An 18,899-nucleotide genomic window follows, 5' to 3' on the forward strand; every position below is an offset into this window, starting at 1 on the left:
AACCTGCCCACAACAAAACATCTTCCTCTTCAAGCTCTCTCCTCCTACTGACTTTCTCATCACAGTTGACAGCACCACTATCCCTTCGGATCACGAGCCCACAACCTCGGCCTTATCCTTGACTCGTCTTTCTCTCAGTCTCTCTCAACCCTCATACTCAGCCATCAAATCTTCAGTTCTCCTCGTAACATATCCAGAATCTGCCTACTCTTCTCCATAATCTTGGCTCTATCACCTCTGACCCCTTGCTCACACTCTCCCCTCCTGCCTGGAATTCCCTCCAGCTATGCATTCAGATCACTTTGATTCCCATTTTTCAAGTCCTACTAAAATTACATCTCCTCTAGGACCTCCCTCCTCCCCTGATTAAACTCTTGTCTCCCCACCTTATATCTCTTTGGTGTCACCTATGCAATTTGGGTCCATCCCTCCTAAACACTTAACTACTCACCAAACCCTCTGCCCACATACAGCACTTACGAACATGTCCTCTGCTGCTTGCCTTACCTGTAATTTATTTTTACTGTCTGTCTCTCATGCTAGATTGTAAGCTTCTTGAGAGCAGTGCCTATTTATACTACTTTACTCACCGAATCACTCAATAGACATGATCGATAGATGATTAATTAGAATGAAAAGCTGTTTTTATACATAAAAAGTATAACAATTTTATTTGAACAAGACATTCACTTTTATATTTTAGACACATAAAAATGTATGGAAAAATAATTAGACTTATTTACAAATGTACAAAAATATTAAAAACCTTTTTTGTATTCTGTTTATACAATAGTGGTTTTCACTCTCGCCCACCCACCCAAAAAAAAACCAGGAACAGTAAAACCCCAAGAATAAACTCAGATGAAATGGTATTTAAATTCCATAATTCAGTTGTAAGTTACAGGCCAAATACTGCCTCAAAAAAAGAGGGCAAGCAAAACAAATATTTATGTATTCAAATTATTTGAGAAAAAGAACAGCTTGGATTCAAATTTGAATCAAATTTTCAGAGCATCATTACAAAACCATTTCCTGGATGAATAAAAATTCTAGACCACTTCACTTTTTGTACCCCATTCTTATAATCAAGGATTTTAATCATAGCCTATCCCTACCCAACCACCCAGTTTTTGGACATTTGCCACAAATCGATCCTTCCCCTAAAGTAATAATATAGGATCTTCCTTTTTTTATTGGGAATTTCCAACAATGTTCTTCTATCAACCCTATAAAATAACAAAATACTTTAAAGTTGCCATGTTCCAGTTGGGGATTTTAAAACATTGATTTTTTTTCCCTTTATGTAAAATTGAAAAAAATGATTAAAATACATTCAATGTCCCTATTAAAAAAAAACAACCCAAAGCAAGGATCACTTGATGGCTTCTTAGTGTAACTCTCACTCCAAGTGAAACTTCATGGCCCAGTAGTCCCAGCATCACAAAACATCACAACCTCCGTAAATTCTTTTTACTTTTTTTGCTACCTGGAAGTGGTCCTGTTTTGGAGTTTGCTTTTAGGAGCTTGCTAGTGGTATTACAGTCTTTGGTGATATGGTAGCTGCATAAACACTTTGTACAAAAATCAAAGCCACAGCTTTCCCTGCTACACGTGGCCCTGTCAAGGTAGGAGTCAACTTTGGCAGGTGAGCCGCAACGATGGCAGGGTCTCAGGCTCTCATTCTTTTTCAAGGTTTTGGCAATCTAGAAGTAAAAAAAAATAAAAATCCACATCTAAAAAAAAAATCTTAAAAGCCAAAGTCAGACAGTAACAAAGAAAAAGCAAAGCACCAGTTAAGAGGTCAATGTGAACCATTTCAGAAAATCTGAAAGTAACACTTTTATTTTACACTTTCAAGTCCACAAAATTGTACTGTAGAGATTCTTTTAAAAAATACGGATAATTAGAATTTGGAGAAAAGAAAAATCCCTAAAATAATCTCCCCACCTTCAGAAAAATTTCAACAGTTTACATTATTTTAAGACTTCTAGACTGTAAACTCATTGTGTGCAGGGAATGTGTCTGCTAATTCTGTTGTACTGTACTCTCTCAGGCCTTTAGTACAGGGCTCTGCACATTGTAAGCGCTCAATAAACACCACTTATTGGTTGAAATTCTATACAGAAAAAAATTGATCCGTTAACTAAATTATGGAATTTTTGTAACTCAATTTTACCATAGTTTAAATACTCAGTAATCATAAGATGGTTACTGGCAGAGTGCTAGTCTCCATGTTACATTTCAAATAGGTTTGCATTCACTTTTAACTGGTTCCAGACCCACCTGTCCAAGAAACTTCCTGTTCAGTTTTAAAAAGTATACCTCTTTTATCACAAATTGGAAAGACTAGATCATCCTAAAAAGGGATGAATTATTCATCAGAACGGGGTGAAACTAATGGGGTTTTGAAAACCAGACAGGATTTAGTTGGAGGGAGGTGAAGCAGGAGACTAGTCCCATACTCAAAATTATATACATATCCATAATTCATTCATTTCTATTAATGTTTATCTCCCCCCTAGACCATAAGCTCATTGGGGGCAGGGAATGTGTCAACCAACTCTGTTGTACTGTACTCTCCCAAGCGCTTAGTGCAGTGCTCTGCACATAATAAGCACTCAGTAAATACCATTGATTGATACCACCCTAATCTGACACCACAGACCACACTTTCCTCCTCAGTAAAGAGGTGGTAGAGTTCGTTGTGGGCAGGGAATGTGTCTGTTTATTGTAGAATTGTACTTTCTGAAGCACTTAGTACAGTGCTCTGCACGTAGTAAGTGCTCAATCAATACAACTGAATGAATGGATACATTAGACAATTGATTTTCCTAACAAATGAAGTGCCAAGCCTGATTCTGTTAATAAACCACAGAATTTTCACATTCTAGTAAAGGTGTCTCTCCACCTTCACAGCACAGATGTCCACCAGGCTAGAAATGTCTACACTACCTCGGAATGGAATTAGTCTATCGTACTCTTTGAGCACTTATTGTATGCAAAACCCTGTACTAAATGATGGGGAGCATAGACACCCACATCTACATCTCCTTCCCTGTTCTCTCTCCCTCCCTCCTGGCTTGTACCTCATTCAATAGTATTTATTGAGCGCTTACTATGTGCAGAGCACTGTACTAAGTACTTGGAATGAACAAGTCAGCAACAGATAGAGACAGTCCCTGCCGTTTGACGGGCTTACAGTCTAATCGGGGGAGACAGACAGACAAGAACAATGGCAATAACAATGGCAACTAAATAGAATCAAGGCGATATACATTTCATTAACAAAATAAATAGGGTAATGAAAATATATACAGTTGAGCAGACGAGCACAATGCTGAGTGAAAGGATGGGAAGGTAGAGGGGGAGGAGCAGAGGAATATGGGGGGAAAAGAGGGTTAAGCTGCAGAGAGGTGAAGGGGGGGCGGTAGAGGGAGTAGAGAGAGAAGGGGGGCTCAGTCTGGGAAGGCCTCTTGGAGGAGGTGAGTTTGAAGTAGGGTTTTGAAGAAATGAAGAGAATTAGTTTGGCGGAGGTGAGGAGGGAAAGCATTCCAGGACCGCGGGAGGACGTGGCCCAGGGGTCGACGGCGGGATAGGCGAGACCGAGGGACGGTGAGAAGGTGGGCGGCAGAGGAGCGGAGTGCGCGGGGTGGGCAGTAGAAAGAGAGAAGGGAGGAGAGGTAGGAAGGGGCAAGGTGATGTAGAGCCTTGTAGAGCCTTGAAGCCTAGAGTGAGGAGTTTTTGTTTGGAGCAGAGGTTGATAGGCAACCACTGGAGGTGTTTAAGAAGGGGCGTGACATGCCCAGATTGTTTCTGCAGGAAGATGAGCCGGGCAGTGGATTGAAGAATAGACTGGAGAGGGGCGAGAGAGGAGGAAGGGAGATCAGAGAGAAGGCTGCACAGTATTCATTCATTCAATAGTATTTATTGAGCGCTTACTATGTGCAGAGCACTGTACTAAGCGCTTGGAATGAACAAGTCAGCAACAGATATAGTCCCTGCCCTTTGACGGGCTTACAGTCTAATCGGGAGTCTAGTAGTCTAGCTGGGATATAACAAGAGCCCGTAGCAGTAAGGTAGCCGTTTGGGTGGAGAGGAAAGGGCGGATCTTGGCGATATTGTAACGGTGAAACCGGCAGGTCTTGGTGACGGATAGGATGTGTGGGGTGAACGAGAGAGACAAGTCAAGGATGACAATGAGATTGCAGGCCTGAGAGACAGGAGGGATGGTCATGCCATCCATGGTGATAGGGAAGTCTGGGAGAGGACCGGGCTTGGGAGGGAAGAAGAGGAGCTCAGTCTTGCTCATGTTGAGTTTTAGGTGGTGGGCCAACATCCAGGTGGAGACATCCTCCTGCCTCCAGGACGTCTCCACCGGGATGTCAACCCACCACCTAAAACTCAGCATGTCCAAGACTGAGCTCCTTATCTTCTCTCCCAGATCCTGTCCTCTCACTGACTTTTTCATCACTGCGGATGGCACTACCATCCTTTCCATCTCCCAGGCCCGCAACCTTGGTGTCATCCTTGACTCAGCTCTCTCATTCACCCCACACATCCAATCCTTCACCAACACCTGCCGGTCTTACCTTCACAACATTGCCAAGATCCACCCTTTCCTCTTCATCCAAACTGCTACTGTGCTGGTACAATCAGTCATCATATCCCGACTGAATTACTTCTGCCTCTCCCCACTTCAGTCTATTCTTCATTCTGCTGCCCCAATCATCTTTCTACGGCAACGCTCTGATCATGTCACTCCTCTCCTCAAAAACCTCCAGTGGTTGCCTATCAACCTTCGCATGAAGCAAAAACTCCTCACTCTGGGCTTCAAAGCTCTCCCTCCCTCCCCTTGCCCCCTCCCACCTCACCTCCCTTCTCTCCTTCTACAGCCCAGCCTGCACACTCCGCTCCTCTGCCGCCGCTAACCTCCTCACTGTGCCTGGGTCCCCCCGTCCCACTGTCGACCCCTGGCGTAGGTCCTATCTCTGGCCTGGAATGCCCTCCTTCCTCACATCAGTGGAAAGAGCATGGGCTTGGGAGTCAGAGATCATGGGTTCGAATTCCAGCTCTGCCATTTGTCAGCTATGTGACTGTGGGCAAGTCACTTAACTTCTCTGTGCTTCAGTTACCCCATCTGTAAAATGGCGATTACGACTGTGAGCCTCACAAGGGACAACCTGATTACCCTGTATCTACTCCAGTGCTTAGAACAGTGCTGTGCACATAGTAAGCGCTTAACAAATGCCAACATTATTATTATTATCTACCACACTAGCCCTCTCCCCGCCTTCAAAGCCCTACTTGAAAGCTCACCTCCTCCAGGAGGCCTTTCCTGACTGAGTCCCCCTTTTCCTCTGCTCCTCCACCCCTCCCCATCGCCCCTACTCCCTCCCTCTTCTCTACCCCATTCCCTGCCCCAGAGCACTTGTTTATATTTGAACATATTTATTACTCTATTTTATTAGTGATGTGTATATATCTACAATTCTATTTATCTGCTTTGATGCTATTGATGCCTAGCTACTTGTTTTGTTGTCTGTCTCCCTCTTCCAGACTGTAAGCCCGTTGTTGGGTAGGGATTGTTCTCTGTTGCCTAATTGTACTTTCCAAGCGCTTAGTACAGTGCTCTGCACACAGTAAGCGCTCAATAAATACGATTGAATGAACTGAATGAACAATAAACAGACACATTCCCCGCCCACAGCCAATTTAGAGTCTAGAGCAGGCACTGCCAGGTTTACAAGACCCAATGAATGTCCTTAGGAGTCTCCTTCCTCCTAATGAACTGTGATAATGGCAGCCCAGTTTCCTAAAGAAACAGAGCTTCTGGATAACAAAGTTTTGAGATTTCACTGTATATTATACTATCTTCTTGGTAGGCTCTCATGAATCTTTTTGGCTTGTAGAATTTATCCTCTCAGAAGACGGGGCTACATCTATTTACTCGAATAACGGCTGGCGCTATTGGAACAGGTGGACATTAAACTACTTTGTGACTTGGAAAAAACACTAAAGGGGTCTAATTTAAGGTACACAGTAAACAGGATGCTCAATTGGTGTTGAAGCATCATCAAAAATGATAAAACTTTAGCACATGAAACACAACGAAATAAAATTTACAGAAATTTTTAGAAAAGAATGTGAGTCTTATACCAATGAGAGAAAACTTACCTCAGAAAACTCCACATGTCGGCTATAAGTGGAACCATTCTGATTACTCTGGCTGGATGCTTTGGCTCGGGGTGGCTTTTTGAATGAACTAGGAAGTGTGGCTTTCTGAACCGAGGCGAGTGCTGTTCTCAAGAGAATATATTCTCTAGTTGAAGCGTGTGCGGAGAGTTTAGTGTTATTTTCCTGTATATTAGAAGAAAAGGGAAGAAAGTCTGACATAAAGCAAATCATTATGCAATTTAAATAACTTAAGTATTTCTATTAATATATTTTAGGAAGGATAGAGGACAGAGACAGATGAAAGACTTCCAAGAGTAAATGAGCCAGAAAGTCACCAAGGTCTTTTTGGTGCTGATTGGAACTCTCAGGTGCTGCCAGAGACCTAGGAGGAGTGAGACTGGCAGAACAGCTCAAAAAGTCACAAGGACAACTATCAACATTAAGTTGGTACTTGGGCCTTGGTGATTCTTTTCCCCAGTAAAATATTCCCAGATACAGCTAGGCTAGAAGGCTGAGGAGTTGTTCAGTGAGTTGACGACTGTCTAAATGGGGGATAAATATTCAAGTTCCTTGTGACTCTTTTTCACTTGGGCTATTTAATGGCTAACTGTGCAAGGGTCTTCTCCCTTTAATTTGCTTCTTAGTAGTTTGGGATAAAAGATTGAGATTACCGGCTAAAATGGGTCTGAAAACTACCTACAATTTCAAGTAACCATACTAAGACTGTCCCCTGTTTCCATAGATAATCAAGATGGTGATGCTGTTTATAGTTTAAAATACAATCAGTTAACTGGTAAAACTTACAATCATTTTCTTTACTGCTTTATTATACACCTGGAATGCCTCTCGATCATCTTCTAAGATCTTCTTCCACGTTGTGCTGACTTTAGCCACACTGTTAGGGTAAACACATAAAGGGTCACTTAACAAAACACGTCTAAGAGATCAGAAATCAACATTACATCTTTGGGGGAGATTTCAAGAGGCTGTCACTGAATATCCCAGAGCTAGATGAGTCATCTCCAGGGGTAGTCAGAGCTCTACATTGGTCCAGCAGGTTACCTAAACAAAATGTGTCTCAACATCTCAACTCGACAAGTCTAGGATAGCAGATTTCGAGATATGCAGAACCTGCACTATTTTCAAAGGAAATCTTGGCCTCTTCTACCATTTAAATCTAAATCACAGCACCCATTTTTCAGTACCAATCAGTGGCGTTGAGCACTTGCTGTCCAGAGCATCGTATTCCACTTGGGAAACTACAACACAATAGAGCTGATAGACATGATCCCTGACCACAAGAAATTTTGCCTATCGTAATGTCCATCGACACTTACTGAACAACAGAAGAACGATATTTCCTAAGGGCTGTGGCGATTTTACCAAAGACTTTTCACATCATTCTGATTAAACAGGAGCTGACCGATTCCAAGAGGAATCAACAACCTCGAAGCTACGAAAGGCCACGTCCTTCCTTTGCATCACGAACCCCAATACAAGACTTAGGGAGTACAATTCATTCCGCTTATTCTTTAAACCTAGATTCGTTGACTCACCTCTCAAACTGCCCCATTAAAAAAGGAAATTCAGAGTAGGAAAGAGATATAGTTGAGGCACGAGCTAAAAAGAGAACACATATCCCTTGGTCTTCTGGTCACCCCCTTCCCAAAGAAACACAGACACTTTGGAGAAACTGCTTGCTATTGCTTGTTCTAGCTCTATCTCCGGCCACATCTCAGGGAGGTGGGAGACGGGATCAGGGAGCTGGATAATGCGCACTGGACAGGCTGGGTTATTTTCTGAAGATTTCAAAGACGAAGTGTGCTGGATTCATTTATAAGGCATAAATTACACCACACTGGACTAAGAAGAGTTTTAATGTTCCATTCTACACAACTACACAAAGTATAGGAAACCAGACCTGCAGCACATAGAGCACATAAATTCACATTCATCCCCACAAAGTATTTTACTCTTCTATTCACTCCAAGAAGTGCGTACATCCAGTTCTATGGGGCTGGGGTATGCACTATTGCAAAACCCGAGGTCGAGGAAAACTCACTCTGTAACACTCATGGTCTCCAGCACTCCTGAACCACCTACACATGTACTGTACTCTTCCAAGTGCTTAGTGGAATGCTCTCTAAAACAGCAGGCCCTCAAATATCACTGTTGGTTAGCCATCCACCACCCCCATAGCACCTATGCAAATATCTTTATACTCTATTACTCCCACTTACCCATAATGGTACGCTAGTGCTTGTCTTCCCTGCTAGAGTGCAAGCTTCTTGAGGGCAAGGATCATGCCTAATTCTAATGTACTCTCCCAAGCGAGGTGTACAATACAACGGGAGGTGCTCATTAAAGGTTTTTGATTGATGAATCTCTCCCTAATAGTCAATTCCCTTAGGGCAAGAATACTTACTTTATCAAGTCCATCTCATTCAGATGTTTTAAAATGCTTGCTAAGAGATGTTTGAGTCCCCTTTGGAAGAGCTCGCCAAGAACATCCAGTTGGTCTAGACCCATTTTCCGGCCGATTATGTTCTGCAGTCCGAAGTTTCCATGAGAAACTACCCTCTCTACTGTATCCCAGTCTACTCTTGGGTTTCTGCTGCTGTTCCTTTTTAAGGTAGAACAAACCACTTCCTCAAAATGACAGACAGGCAACAGATTTTTATTTGGAAGATGTTCTGTAGGTTCTGCAGGTTCTGCTTGCTCCTCTAAGTGGCGAGGTTTGGGGCTGACACAGAGATTTCCTTTCAGCAATAAATCGCTGTATTCATGTTCACTTAAGATGCTCTGGTGAGAGAATGAAGAGTAGCCACTATCTTCAAAAAGTCTGTCATTTTCTTCATAGACAATGCTAGTCTCTTCTATTACTGCTTTGTGATGATTTTCCTTGTTATTCACCGGCCTGCCTTCGGCTTTAAGTTCCACGATTCTTGGGTTCGCATTTTGAAATCCTCGATACGATAATCTTTGATATTCTTTAACACAGTCTTTACAAGAGTCTTCCGTGTGTGCAGGAGTGCAAGATTCCATGCCTTTGATGGCATCGGGTTTTGGCAATTTAAGTTGAGAATGCACATGATTACAATTAAAATCGCATTTCATTGTGACAGAATTGTTGGGATTTTCCTTATTCTCAATTTTATATCCTGAAAAAAAGAAGATAATCATTTACTGCATGAATGGTTAAACATAATATGCAGCATGGTCATATGATATTCTCTGGGCACCATGAGCACTGCTTAAAACCAGAACTTTGAGGCATTGTATAAATTCCAAATTGCAGCTAGCCCTGTATTTTGTAGGTAGAAGTTTAGTTGTACTAATCATCGACCAAGAGGGTTATTTCCATTTACCACGCATACCGAACCTATTTTCATTTGAGAAAAGGATTGCCTCAAAATTACCAACTCAAAAGAGCCAGTTCTTACTAGAACAATCGTTCCATCATCAAACGGTACCTTCAACAGAACTGCTAGCCTAATCTGGATCTTTACCCCAGCCAGGAACCTCTCTGTGAAGTGGCTTCAGGCTGCCCAACCTCATCCTGTCTGTCTGCACTCGGCTACTCGTCACATTTCTGGACTCTCCCCCCAACCCTTCAGACGCCACGAAGAGAGGGACCAGATTGGTAGGGGGCCAGTGACAACCTTCCTTCTTCCGTCCTCTTTCTTCCCTGTTGCCAAATTGGCAAGAGCAGCACCAAGAGCCACTGTGGCATGGGCACCGGGTGTCCCTCTCCTCATTCTCCTTCGCCGCCGGCCTGCCCGTTCTGGCCCCAGCAGAGGGTCTGCTGGGGAAAAAGCAGGGCTGCCATTGAATTTACCAGGTCACCACTTCCTTGGGCAGTTATTCCGGCCTGGGAGGGACCAGGTAGCAAGGGTGTCTCGGCCACCTGTGGCCCCATGCAATCCTGCCTTCGGTCTCTATTCAGTTGCTCTGGAACAACTTGAAGTGATATCATGGTGTCCAGCTGGTGTTAGGTCCCTTGCTGCTTCACTGGACCCCCACCCCTCCCATTATCTCCTCCTGCCTCCCTTGGTCTGGGTCGTGGGATTTCTCAAAGGAAAATGAGGATCATCTGACAAGTATTTCACCCACTTGCTGGGCTGTTCCCTTAAATGAGTAGATAGACCCTGGGTGACTTTCAGCAGCTATTATTTTATTAACATTAAACAACAGTTTATTAACATGGAATTGCCAGTCATTTCTATATGCTACAGAGCTATACTTTCTAGGTCATCTTTCTGGCGGTAGGGCCATGTGCACATCATCACTATGTACATGCTGCTATAGTTTTAAATCTACATAGCTTGACTGTGATCGGTATTTACACAACAAAAACATTAATGCAGCTGAATTACCAATCTACAAGGAATTGGGTACTCAATTTGGCGTAGGTTTTGGCAACAACGGGGTACCCAGCCATAGCTCGGAATCCAAATCTCCCACTTAGAACACTGGCAGTTGGTGTGCAACAACATTTAGTTTCTATTCTTAGAACTCAAGTGTTCAAGCCCTGGAGGGCTTTGTTCAGTGGGACTCAGTTTCCACCTGGCTATCCGGCTGGGGGGGGGGAGGAGGGCCGGGGTGGGTCCTATCTCTGTCCCCGTCTAGACCCTAAGGTCTTGGTGAGCCAGGAATGGATCAACCATCTCTATTGTATGTCCTCTCCCCAGTGCTTAGCATATTCATCTGCGCACAGTAAGAGCTCAATCAATGCCATTGACTGTCTTGCTTGCTTTACTGTACCAACTGCTTTGTGTGTTCATCAGGGCCTAGGTGCCCAAGTGATGGCCACCAACCACTCTGTTTCTGGATCCTGAAGTGTGGCCCGGGGTGGTAAACCTCACTAACTTAAAAAGCTCTGTAGTGAATTTTCTAAGCGTCCGTGTTCTTTCAGCTTCACTACCAATTGGGTTGACTTATTTTCATCCACCCACTCACAACCTCTTAATCCCCTTTCTGTTGGAAAGGAATTACTGTTCAACAGATGTTCCTACCAATGGGGAGACTACCAAAAATTTTTCAGCTAATAGTTTCTCTACCTGTCCGCTGAAAGTGTGGCTGGTCATTCAGTGTATCCCAGCACTTCTAAATGCTGTTTCTCGGGTCAGAGTTTCTCCTTAGTCTTTTAAACTATCTCTTCTACTGTGGGAGCATCTTCTTAGGTTGAGCCTACCACATGCGAGGGGAAGAAACCCAGTGAGTTTTCTGACCACAATGAGGGATTTTTAGAATGAATTTATTATGCAGTTGAAGAAAAGTAACCCAACATTTTACACCAACGAAGATGACATCTGTCACCCCTGAAGAGACAGCACCTTGTTTTGCGCTTGCAGACGAACTTTTACATTGTGTTTAAAAAAAAAAAAGTCAGAAGTAGTTGCTCCTTCAGGTTTATAGTTTTACAACAACTTTCATTCATAAAGTAGCCCTTGTCTTTACAGGTTAATCTGTAGGAGTCGCCCTGAATTACAAATCCCCACACCCCCTTGCAGGAGGAAGCTACTGAAAACTAGAAGCAGCCTGGCGGTATTTCTGGTCACCATTAGGGGACACGGGGGAGACACCTTCCTCCCTTCACCCACACCCCAGCTCTCCGGGTTGGGAAGAGGTTTACTCCTGGCACAGAGTACACGGCAGCTACCTACGCTACACTGCTCTCTCATGACTCCAAAGTTGCGATGAGGCCTTTCCACCCACCGTGAATAACTGCAACCAAGTTACGGGTCTGTATATTTGAGAGAATTTCAGTTTCAGGGTTGACTTGTGCATTACGTCTCGTTTATAATGTCCCCCTCTTTTTATGGGGAAATCAGCAGCCCACTTCCAAGCGAGTAAAAGGCCCCCGTGACGGATCCCACTTTTTGCCGGATTGACTCCCGCCGCAGATTCTTCCCCACTTGAAAATTCCCTCTCCTCCGTTTAAAAAGCTTCCTGGGCTCACCTCGAGCCGTAGGGAACGGCACTTACACAGAACTCTAAGGGCTGACTCCTGCGCAGCACAGCCCAGTGGCAAAGAGCACAGGCTTGGGAGTCGGAGGAGGTGGGTTCTAATCCCGCCCCCACCACCTGCCTGCTCTGTGACCTGAGGCAAGTCACTTTGCTTCTCTGGGCCTCACAGTCCCCTCATCTGTCAAACGGGGATTAAGGCTGTGAGCCCCACGCGGGACGACCACGACCCGATGGCCTCGGCACGTAGTCAGCGCTTTAACCAATACCCTAATTATCGATTTCTATTGGCCAACAACCTTGTGGTTCTCAGCAAGCCCCCTTCCTCTCTCCACAGGGGCAAGGCCGCATTCCTGAGCCAAAATGAGTTGATCGCTTGCTCTGCAGGCCGATTCCTTCCAGAGTTCATTTCAGGCGGCACTTCCCCTTCTGAAATCGGTCAATATCATCTATTAAGTGCCCGCTACGTGCGGGCAGCCTCGCAGCAAGGGCTGCTAAAGCGCTGCCCGTCGGTGGAAGCCGTCGGTCGTTCTCTGGCCCACCGAGGGCTCACAATCTAAAACAACAACGGTTCCCGCCGGCCGGGGGGAGGTGAGAAGACAGGGCACGGGGGTGAACGCAAAAAGAAAAAGACAACCATCGCAGTAAGCAGGAGAAACCAAGAGAAGTAAGAAGCGGCTAGGGTTCATCGACAAAGGTAGCAGCCCTGCCTCGCCTCCGACTCTGTGCGTTGAGCCGGGAGATGCGGGAAAATGGATGTTCGAGGAAAACTCTCCTCAAGCACAGTCACCGGACTGGGCTAGTCCTAGGACTTGCCGCCGGGCCTCCTCCTCCTCCTCCTCCTCGATTTGGAATGAGAGGAAAAGGCCACTGGCCTCCTAGCCCCTTTCTGGCCCGGAGGCCTGCATTTTTCATGTGGACTCCTCAAGTTCTCTTCTCCTTCAGACCCTTGTGGGGCGGTGGGGGGCTCCTCTCCGTGGATCCCCCACGAGATCTCTCTCCTTCGTGCCCCCAATGGGGTGTGCTGAGCGCCCACCGTGTGCGGGGCACTGGACTAAGCCCTGGGAAAGGACCGACCCCGCCATAAAGAGGGACGCTCCCCGCCCGCGCCTCCCCCGCGCCCAAAGACGTTTTGGAGGAAGGTCTTTCGCCCCGACCCCCATCGGGTGAGCCCGGGACACTCAAGAAGGTAATCGAGTGCCTTTTCCCTCTCCTCTAAATCGGGGAGGGCGATGGGGGAGGGAACCGATCCGTGGCCATCCCTTCCCCCGAAGTGGCGATTTGGGGGGGGCGGGGGGGAGGGTCAGTTGTGGGGGGAGGGGACGAGGGACCCCCTTTCTCCAAGCCAGGCCGGGAGCCGGGGGGGCAGGGGAGGGGGCTCCTGCCGCCGATTAGACTGTGGGCAGGGACGGTCTCTCTCTGTTGCCGAACCGTCCCTTCCAGGCGCTCAGTCCAGTGCTCTGCACAGAGTAAGCGCTCAATAAATACTCCTGAATAAATGCTGCTGCTGCTGCTGCTGGCTCCCAGGGCGAGAGGCGGGAGCCGGGAGCGGGCGGTATGCTCCGGGTATCTGAGGATCTCCCGCGCCGGGCCGGGCCGGGCCTGGGGGCCGTCGGGGGTCCCTAGAAAGGACCGGGCCGGGCGGGAAGGGGGCGGGGGAGGGGCAGGGCGTTTGGCGCCTCTTCGTGGGCCAGCCTTGTCCGCCGGAGGGAAACCGAGCCCGGGGCTGCCGCCTGGCCGGGAAGCCCTCCGGCCCTTGGGAGAGCCGGCCCGAGGCCCGTCCTGTCGCCGGCGGGGCCGCGCCCTCCCGGGACCCCAACGCCCTCCCGGGACCCGGCCCCGGCCCGGGCCCCGGCTCCGGCCCCGGCCCCGGCCCCGGCGGAGGCGGACGTACCGTGGGCGGCGTTGGCCGGTCCGGAGGGTCCGGAGGGTCCGGAGGGTCCGTGGCGGCGGCTCATGCCCGGGCGGCGGGTCCGGAGCGGAACGCGGCAGCCCGCTGACCCGCGGTCCCCAAAAGGCGCCAGCTGGGACTTTTAAAAACTTTGAATTTGGTGCCCGAACGGGCCCCGGCCAATCGGAGCCCGGCGCTCCCCGACGCCGGCCAATGGGGACCGAGGGGGCGGAGCGGCGCCCCCTGCCGGCCGCCGCCGCCGCCGCCATGCACGCGCCCGGGGCCGGGAGCCGAGGAGCCGGGGCGCGCGCGGCCCGGGGCGCGGGGGCGCGCGGGCGGGCTCGGCTCCGGACGGCCTCCCTCCCCGCCGGGCCTCCCTCCCCCTCCCTCCCCCTCCCCCCGGCCGTCTCCCGCCCTCGCTCGTGCCCGCCGCGGGCGCGCCCCCCGGCTTGGCGGGGCGACGCATGCGCCGCGGGGCGCCCCGCGCGGGCGGGGGCGGGGCGCGGGGCAGAAGGCGCGGCGCATGCGCGGCCCGCCCGCGCCCTCCCTCCGCCCCCGGCCCTCGCCCCATCCGTCGCAGCCACCGAGGGGGCGGCCACGGGGAGAGTACGACTGGCCATTGATCCATCGATGGACATCGGGGAGCGCTTACGGTGAGCTGAGCGAAGCCTTTGGGAGCGCACAACGTTTACCAGTCCATCAGTGGTATTTAGGGAGCGCTTACGGTGCGCAGGGCACTGGATGCAGCCCTTGGGAGAGTTCGGCATGACTCATCGTCCGATCCATCGCTGCCATTTAGGGAGAGCTTACTGTGTACAATCAGTGGTACTTAGGGCACGCTTACTGTGTGCGGAGCACTGGGCGAAGCCTTTGGGACAGTACAACGTTACCAATCAATCAGTGGTACTTAGGGCGCGCTTACTGTGTGCAGAGCACTGGACGAAGCCCTTGGGAGAGTACAGTATGACCGACCCCTCGATCAATGGTATTTAGGGAGCGCTTACTGTGCGCGGAGCACTGGACAAAACCCTTGGGAGAGAACACTTTAACAAAGTTGGTGATGATAAGTATGATATTTGTTAAGCGCTTACTATAATAATGGTATTTGTTAAGCGCTATGTGCTCAGCACTTTTCTAAAAGCTGGGGTAGATACAGGGTAATCAGACTGTCCCACATGGACCTCACATTTTTCAATCCCCATTTTTACAGATGAGGTAATTGAGGCACAGAGAAGTCAGGTGACTGGCCCCAGGTCACAGAACAGACAAGTGGCGGAGCGGGGATTAGAACCCACGTCCTCTGATTCCACTAAGCCATGCTACTATATGCCATACCCTGTCCTAAGCACTGGAGAAGCGCAGGGTGGTGCAGTGGAGAGACCACGGGCCTGGGAGTAGGAAGATCATGGGTACTAATCCCTGCTCAGCCACTTGTCTGCTGTGTGACCTTGAGTAAGTCACGTCACTTCTCTGGGCTTCATTTCCTCAGCTGGAAAATGGAGATTGAGGCTGGGAGCCCCGCCTGGCCCAGGGCCTGTGTCCAACCCGATTTGCTTGTATCCCCCCCACCGCCCCCCAGCGCTTAGGACAGTGCCTTTGCTATTGTCTTAATGAGATGTTCATCCCCTTGAGTCTATTTATTGCTATTGTTCTTGTCTGTCTCCCCCGATTAGACCGTAATAATAATGTTGGTATTTGTTAAGCGCTTACTATGTGCCAAGCACTGTTCAAGCCCGTCACAGGGCAGGGACTGTCTCTGTTACCGATTTGTACATTCCAAGTGCTTAATACAGTGCTCTGCACATAGTGAGCACTCAATAAATACTACTGAATGAATGAACAAATACCGTTAACTATTATTACAAGCAAATTGGGTTGGACACATTCGCTGTCTCCTGTGGGGCTCACAGTCTCAATCCCCATTCTACAGATGAGGGAACTGAAGCGCAGAGAGGTTAAGTGACTTGCCCAAGGTCACACAGCAGACAAGTGGCGGAGTCAGGATTCATTCATTCATTCAATAGTATTTATTGAGCGCTTACTACTATGTGCAGAGCACTGTACTAAGCGCTTGGAAGGGACAGTTCGGCAAGAGAGAGAGACAATCCCTGCCCAGTAATGGGCTCACAGTCTAAACGGGGGAGACAGACGGCAAAGCAAAACAGAACAAAAAACAAAGCAAAACATCAAGATAAATAGAATCAAGGAGATAGATACCTCCTGAACAAAATAAATAGGGTAATAAATAATATATACCAATGAGCACAGTGCTGAGGGGAAGGGGGAGGAGCAGAGGGTTAAGGGGGTAACTCAGTCTGGGAAGGCCTCTTGAGGAGGAGCTGAGCCCTCAGTAGGGATTTGAAGAGGGGAAGAGAGTTAGTTTGGCGGAGGTGAGGAGGGAGGGCGTTCCAGGACAGTGGGAAGACGTGGGTCACGGGCAACCGCGGGACAAGTACGAACGGGGGAGCGTGAGGAGGTGAGCGGCAGAGGAGCGGAATGTATGGGGTGGGCAGTAGAAAGAGAAAAGGGAGGTGAGGTAGGAGGGGGCAAGGAGATGGAGAGCTTTAAAGCCGAGTGAGGAGTTTTTGCTTCATGCGAAGGCTGATAGGCAACCACCCACTGGAGGTTTTTAAGGAGGGGAGTGACATGCCCAGAGCGTTTCTGTACAAAGATGATCCAGGCAGCAGAATGAAGAATAGACTGGAGTGGGGAGAGACAGGAGGAAGGGAGATCCGAGAAGAGGCTGACACAATAATCCAGTTGGGATATTATGAGAGCTTGTACCAGCACGATAGCCGTTTGGATGGCGAGGGAAGGGCGGATCTTGGCGATATGGTAAAGGTGAGACCGGCAGGCGTTGGTGACCGACTGGATGTGTGGGGTGAACGAGAGAGCCGAGTCAAGGAGGACACCAAGGCTGTGGGCTTGAGAGACGGGAAGGATGGTCGTAGCGTCCACAGTGACAGGGAAGTCAAGGAGAGAACAGGGTTTGGGAGGGAAGATAAGGAGCTCAGTTTTGGACATGTTGAGTTTTAGGTGGCGGGCAGGCATCCGGGTGGAGACTTCCTGGAGGCAGGAGGAGATACGAGCCTAAAGGGAGGGGGAGAGAACAGGGGAGGAGATGTAGATCTGTTTGTCATCTGCGTAGAGATGATAGTTGAAGCCGTGGGAGCGAATGAGTTCACCAAGGGACTGAGTGTAGATGGAGAACATAGGAGGGCCAAGAACTGACCCTTGAGGAATCCCTACAGTTAGAGGACGGGAAGGGGAGGAGGAGCCCACGAAGGAGACCGGGAATGAACGGCCAGAAAGAGGAGAACCGGGAGAGGACGGAGTCCGTGAAGCCAAGATGAGATAAAGTGTGGAGGAGAAGGGGATGGTCGACAGTGTCAAAGGCACTGACTGATTGGATGTTTGGACGATAGCTGGAAGGGGAAGTGGGGTCGAGAGAGGGGTTTTTTTAGGATGGGGGAGACATGGGCATGTTTGAAGGCAGAGGGGAAGAAGCCATTGGAGAGTAAGTGATTAAAGATAGAAGTTAAGGCCGGGGGGAGGGAAGGGGTGATAGTTTTTATAAGGTGAGCGGGACCCCGGGATCTTCCGTCTCCCAGGCATGTGCTCTATCCCAGGCAGTATCCCTGTCTCACGTACGGCTCACAGTCTCAACCTCCATTGTACAGATGAGGGAACTGAAGCACAGCGATGTTGTAACTTGCCCAAGGTCACACAGCAGACAAGTGGAGGAGCCGGGATTAGAAACCCATGACCTTCTGTCTCCCAGGCACGTGCTCTATCTACTATCAATAATAATCACCATGGTACTTTTTAAGTGCTTACTATATGCCAAGCACTATTCTAAACACTGGGGTAGACAGGTTTATCAGGTTGGACACAATCCCTGTCTCACATGGGGCTCACTCTCTTATCCCCATTTTACCGATGAGGGAACTGAGGCCCAGGGGAGCACTTGACTTGCCCAAGGTCACACAGCAGACATGTAGTGCAGTCAGGATTAGAACCCAAGTCCTTCCAACTCCCAGGCCTGTGCTCTATCCACCAAGCCACGTTGCTTCCCCAATCACTGCTATTTACTGAGCACTTGCCGGGTGCAGCGTACTGTACTAGGCCTACAATATCACAGAGCTGGAGCCAACAGATCAGTCTTGGGGTTTTAAAAAAGTCGTTTCCATAATCAACTTCATTTCTACCTTTCCTTTTGCTTGCCTCCCTCTCTAGGCAGGGGAGACTTGGCGGTGAGATTAGCCAATAGTAAGACACCGAGTTTTCGTAATGGAAAAAGTGAATCGAGAAACAGAGGGGCTTAGTGGCTAGACCACGGGGCTGGGAGTCAGAAGGACCTGGGTTCTAATCCCAGCTCCACCACATGTCTGCCGTGTGACCCTGAGCAAGTAATAATAAGGGAAATGAAGAGTGGGAGCCCCATGTGGAACAGGGACCGTGTCCAATCTGAATGACTCGTATCTATCCCAATGCTTAGAACAGTGCTTGGCCGCAGAGTAAACGCTCAACAAGTACCAGGATTATCACTGAGCCAGACACCTCTTTTATAAGTAATGCTAAACCTAGAGGTGATAGGCCTGTCGGGCTAACTTTGTTATTACTGTACTCTCCCAAGCGCTCAGTACAGTGCTCTCCACACAGTAAGCGCTCAATAAGTACGATTGACATCTGAGCTGGAGACAGAATCAGTGTTTCAACATTATCAGACTCTTGCCTCGTGTGTTCTGCCCACTGCTCCCCACTTCTGACCCCACTGGGTCAGCACTGGAGGTCTGCGGGTGGGCGAAATTACTGTAAATTAGTGATGATACTAAAGTTCACTGTTGGTGCATTTCTGAAATACAGA

At 48.5% G+C, this 18,899-nt stretch overlaps 1 protein-coding gene across 1 annotated transcript; it reads right to left on the reverse strand.

The window, feature by feature from the left end:
* Nucleotides 1-662: 662 nt before the first annotated feature.
* FBXO5 (F-box protein 5) lies at nt 663-9,334 on the reverse strand. The gene is made up of 4 exons (XM_029054585.2): nt 8,600-9,334; nt 6,979-7,069; nt 6,175-6,357; nt 663-1,703 (listed from the first exon to the last, which is right to left on the reverse strand). The coding sequence occupies exons 1-4, from the start codon at nt 9,289-9,291 to the stop codon at nt 1,449-1,451; spliced, it is 1,221 nt and encodes a 406-aa protein (XP_028910418.1). The 5' UTR covers nt 9,292-9,334; the 3' UTR covers nt 663-1,448.
* Nucleotides 9,335-18,899: the final 9,565 nt, after the last annotated feature.

The sequence above is a fragment of the Ornithorhynchus anatinus genome, chromosome 2, assembly GCF_004115215.2.
Source record: "Ornithorhynchus anatinus isolate Pmale09 chromosome 2, mOrnAna1.pri.v4, whole genome shotgun sequence".
NCBI classification, from domain to species: Eukaryota; Metazoa; Chordata; class Mammalia; order Monotremata; family Ornithorhynchidae; genus Ornithorhynchus; species Ornithorhynchus anatinus.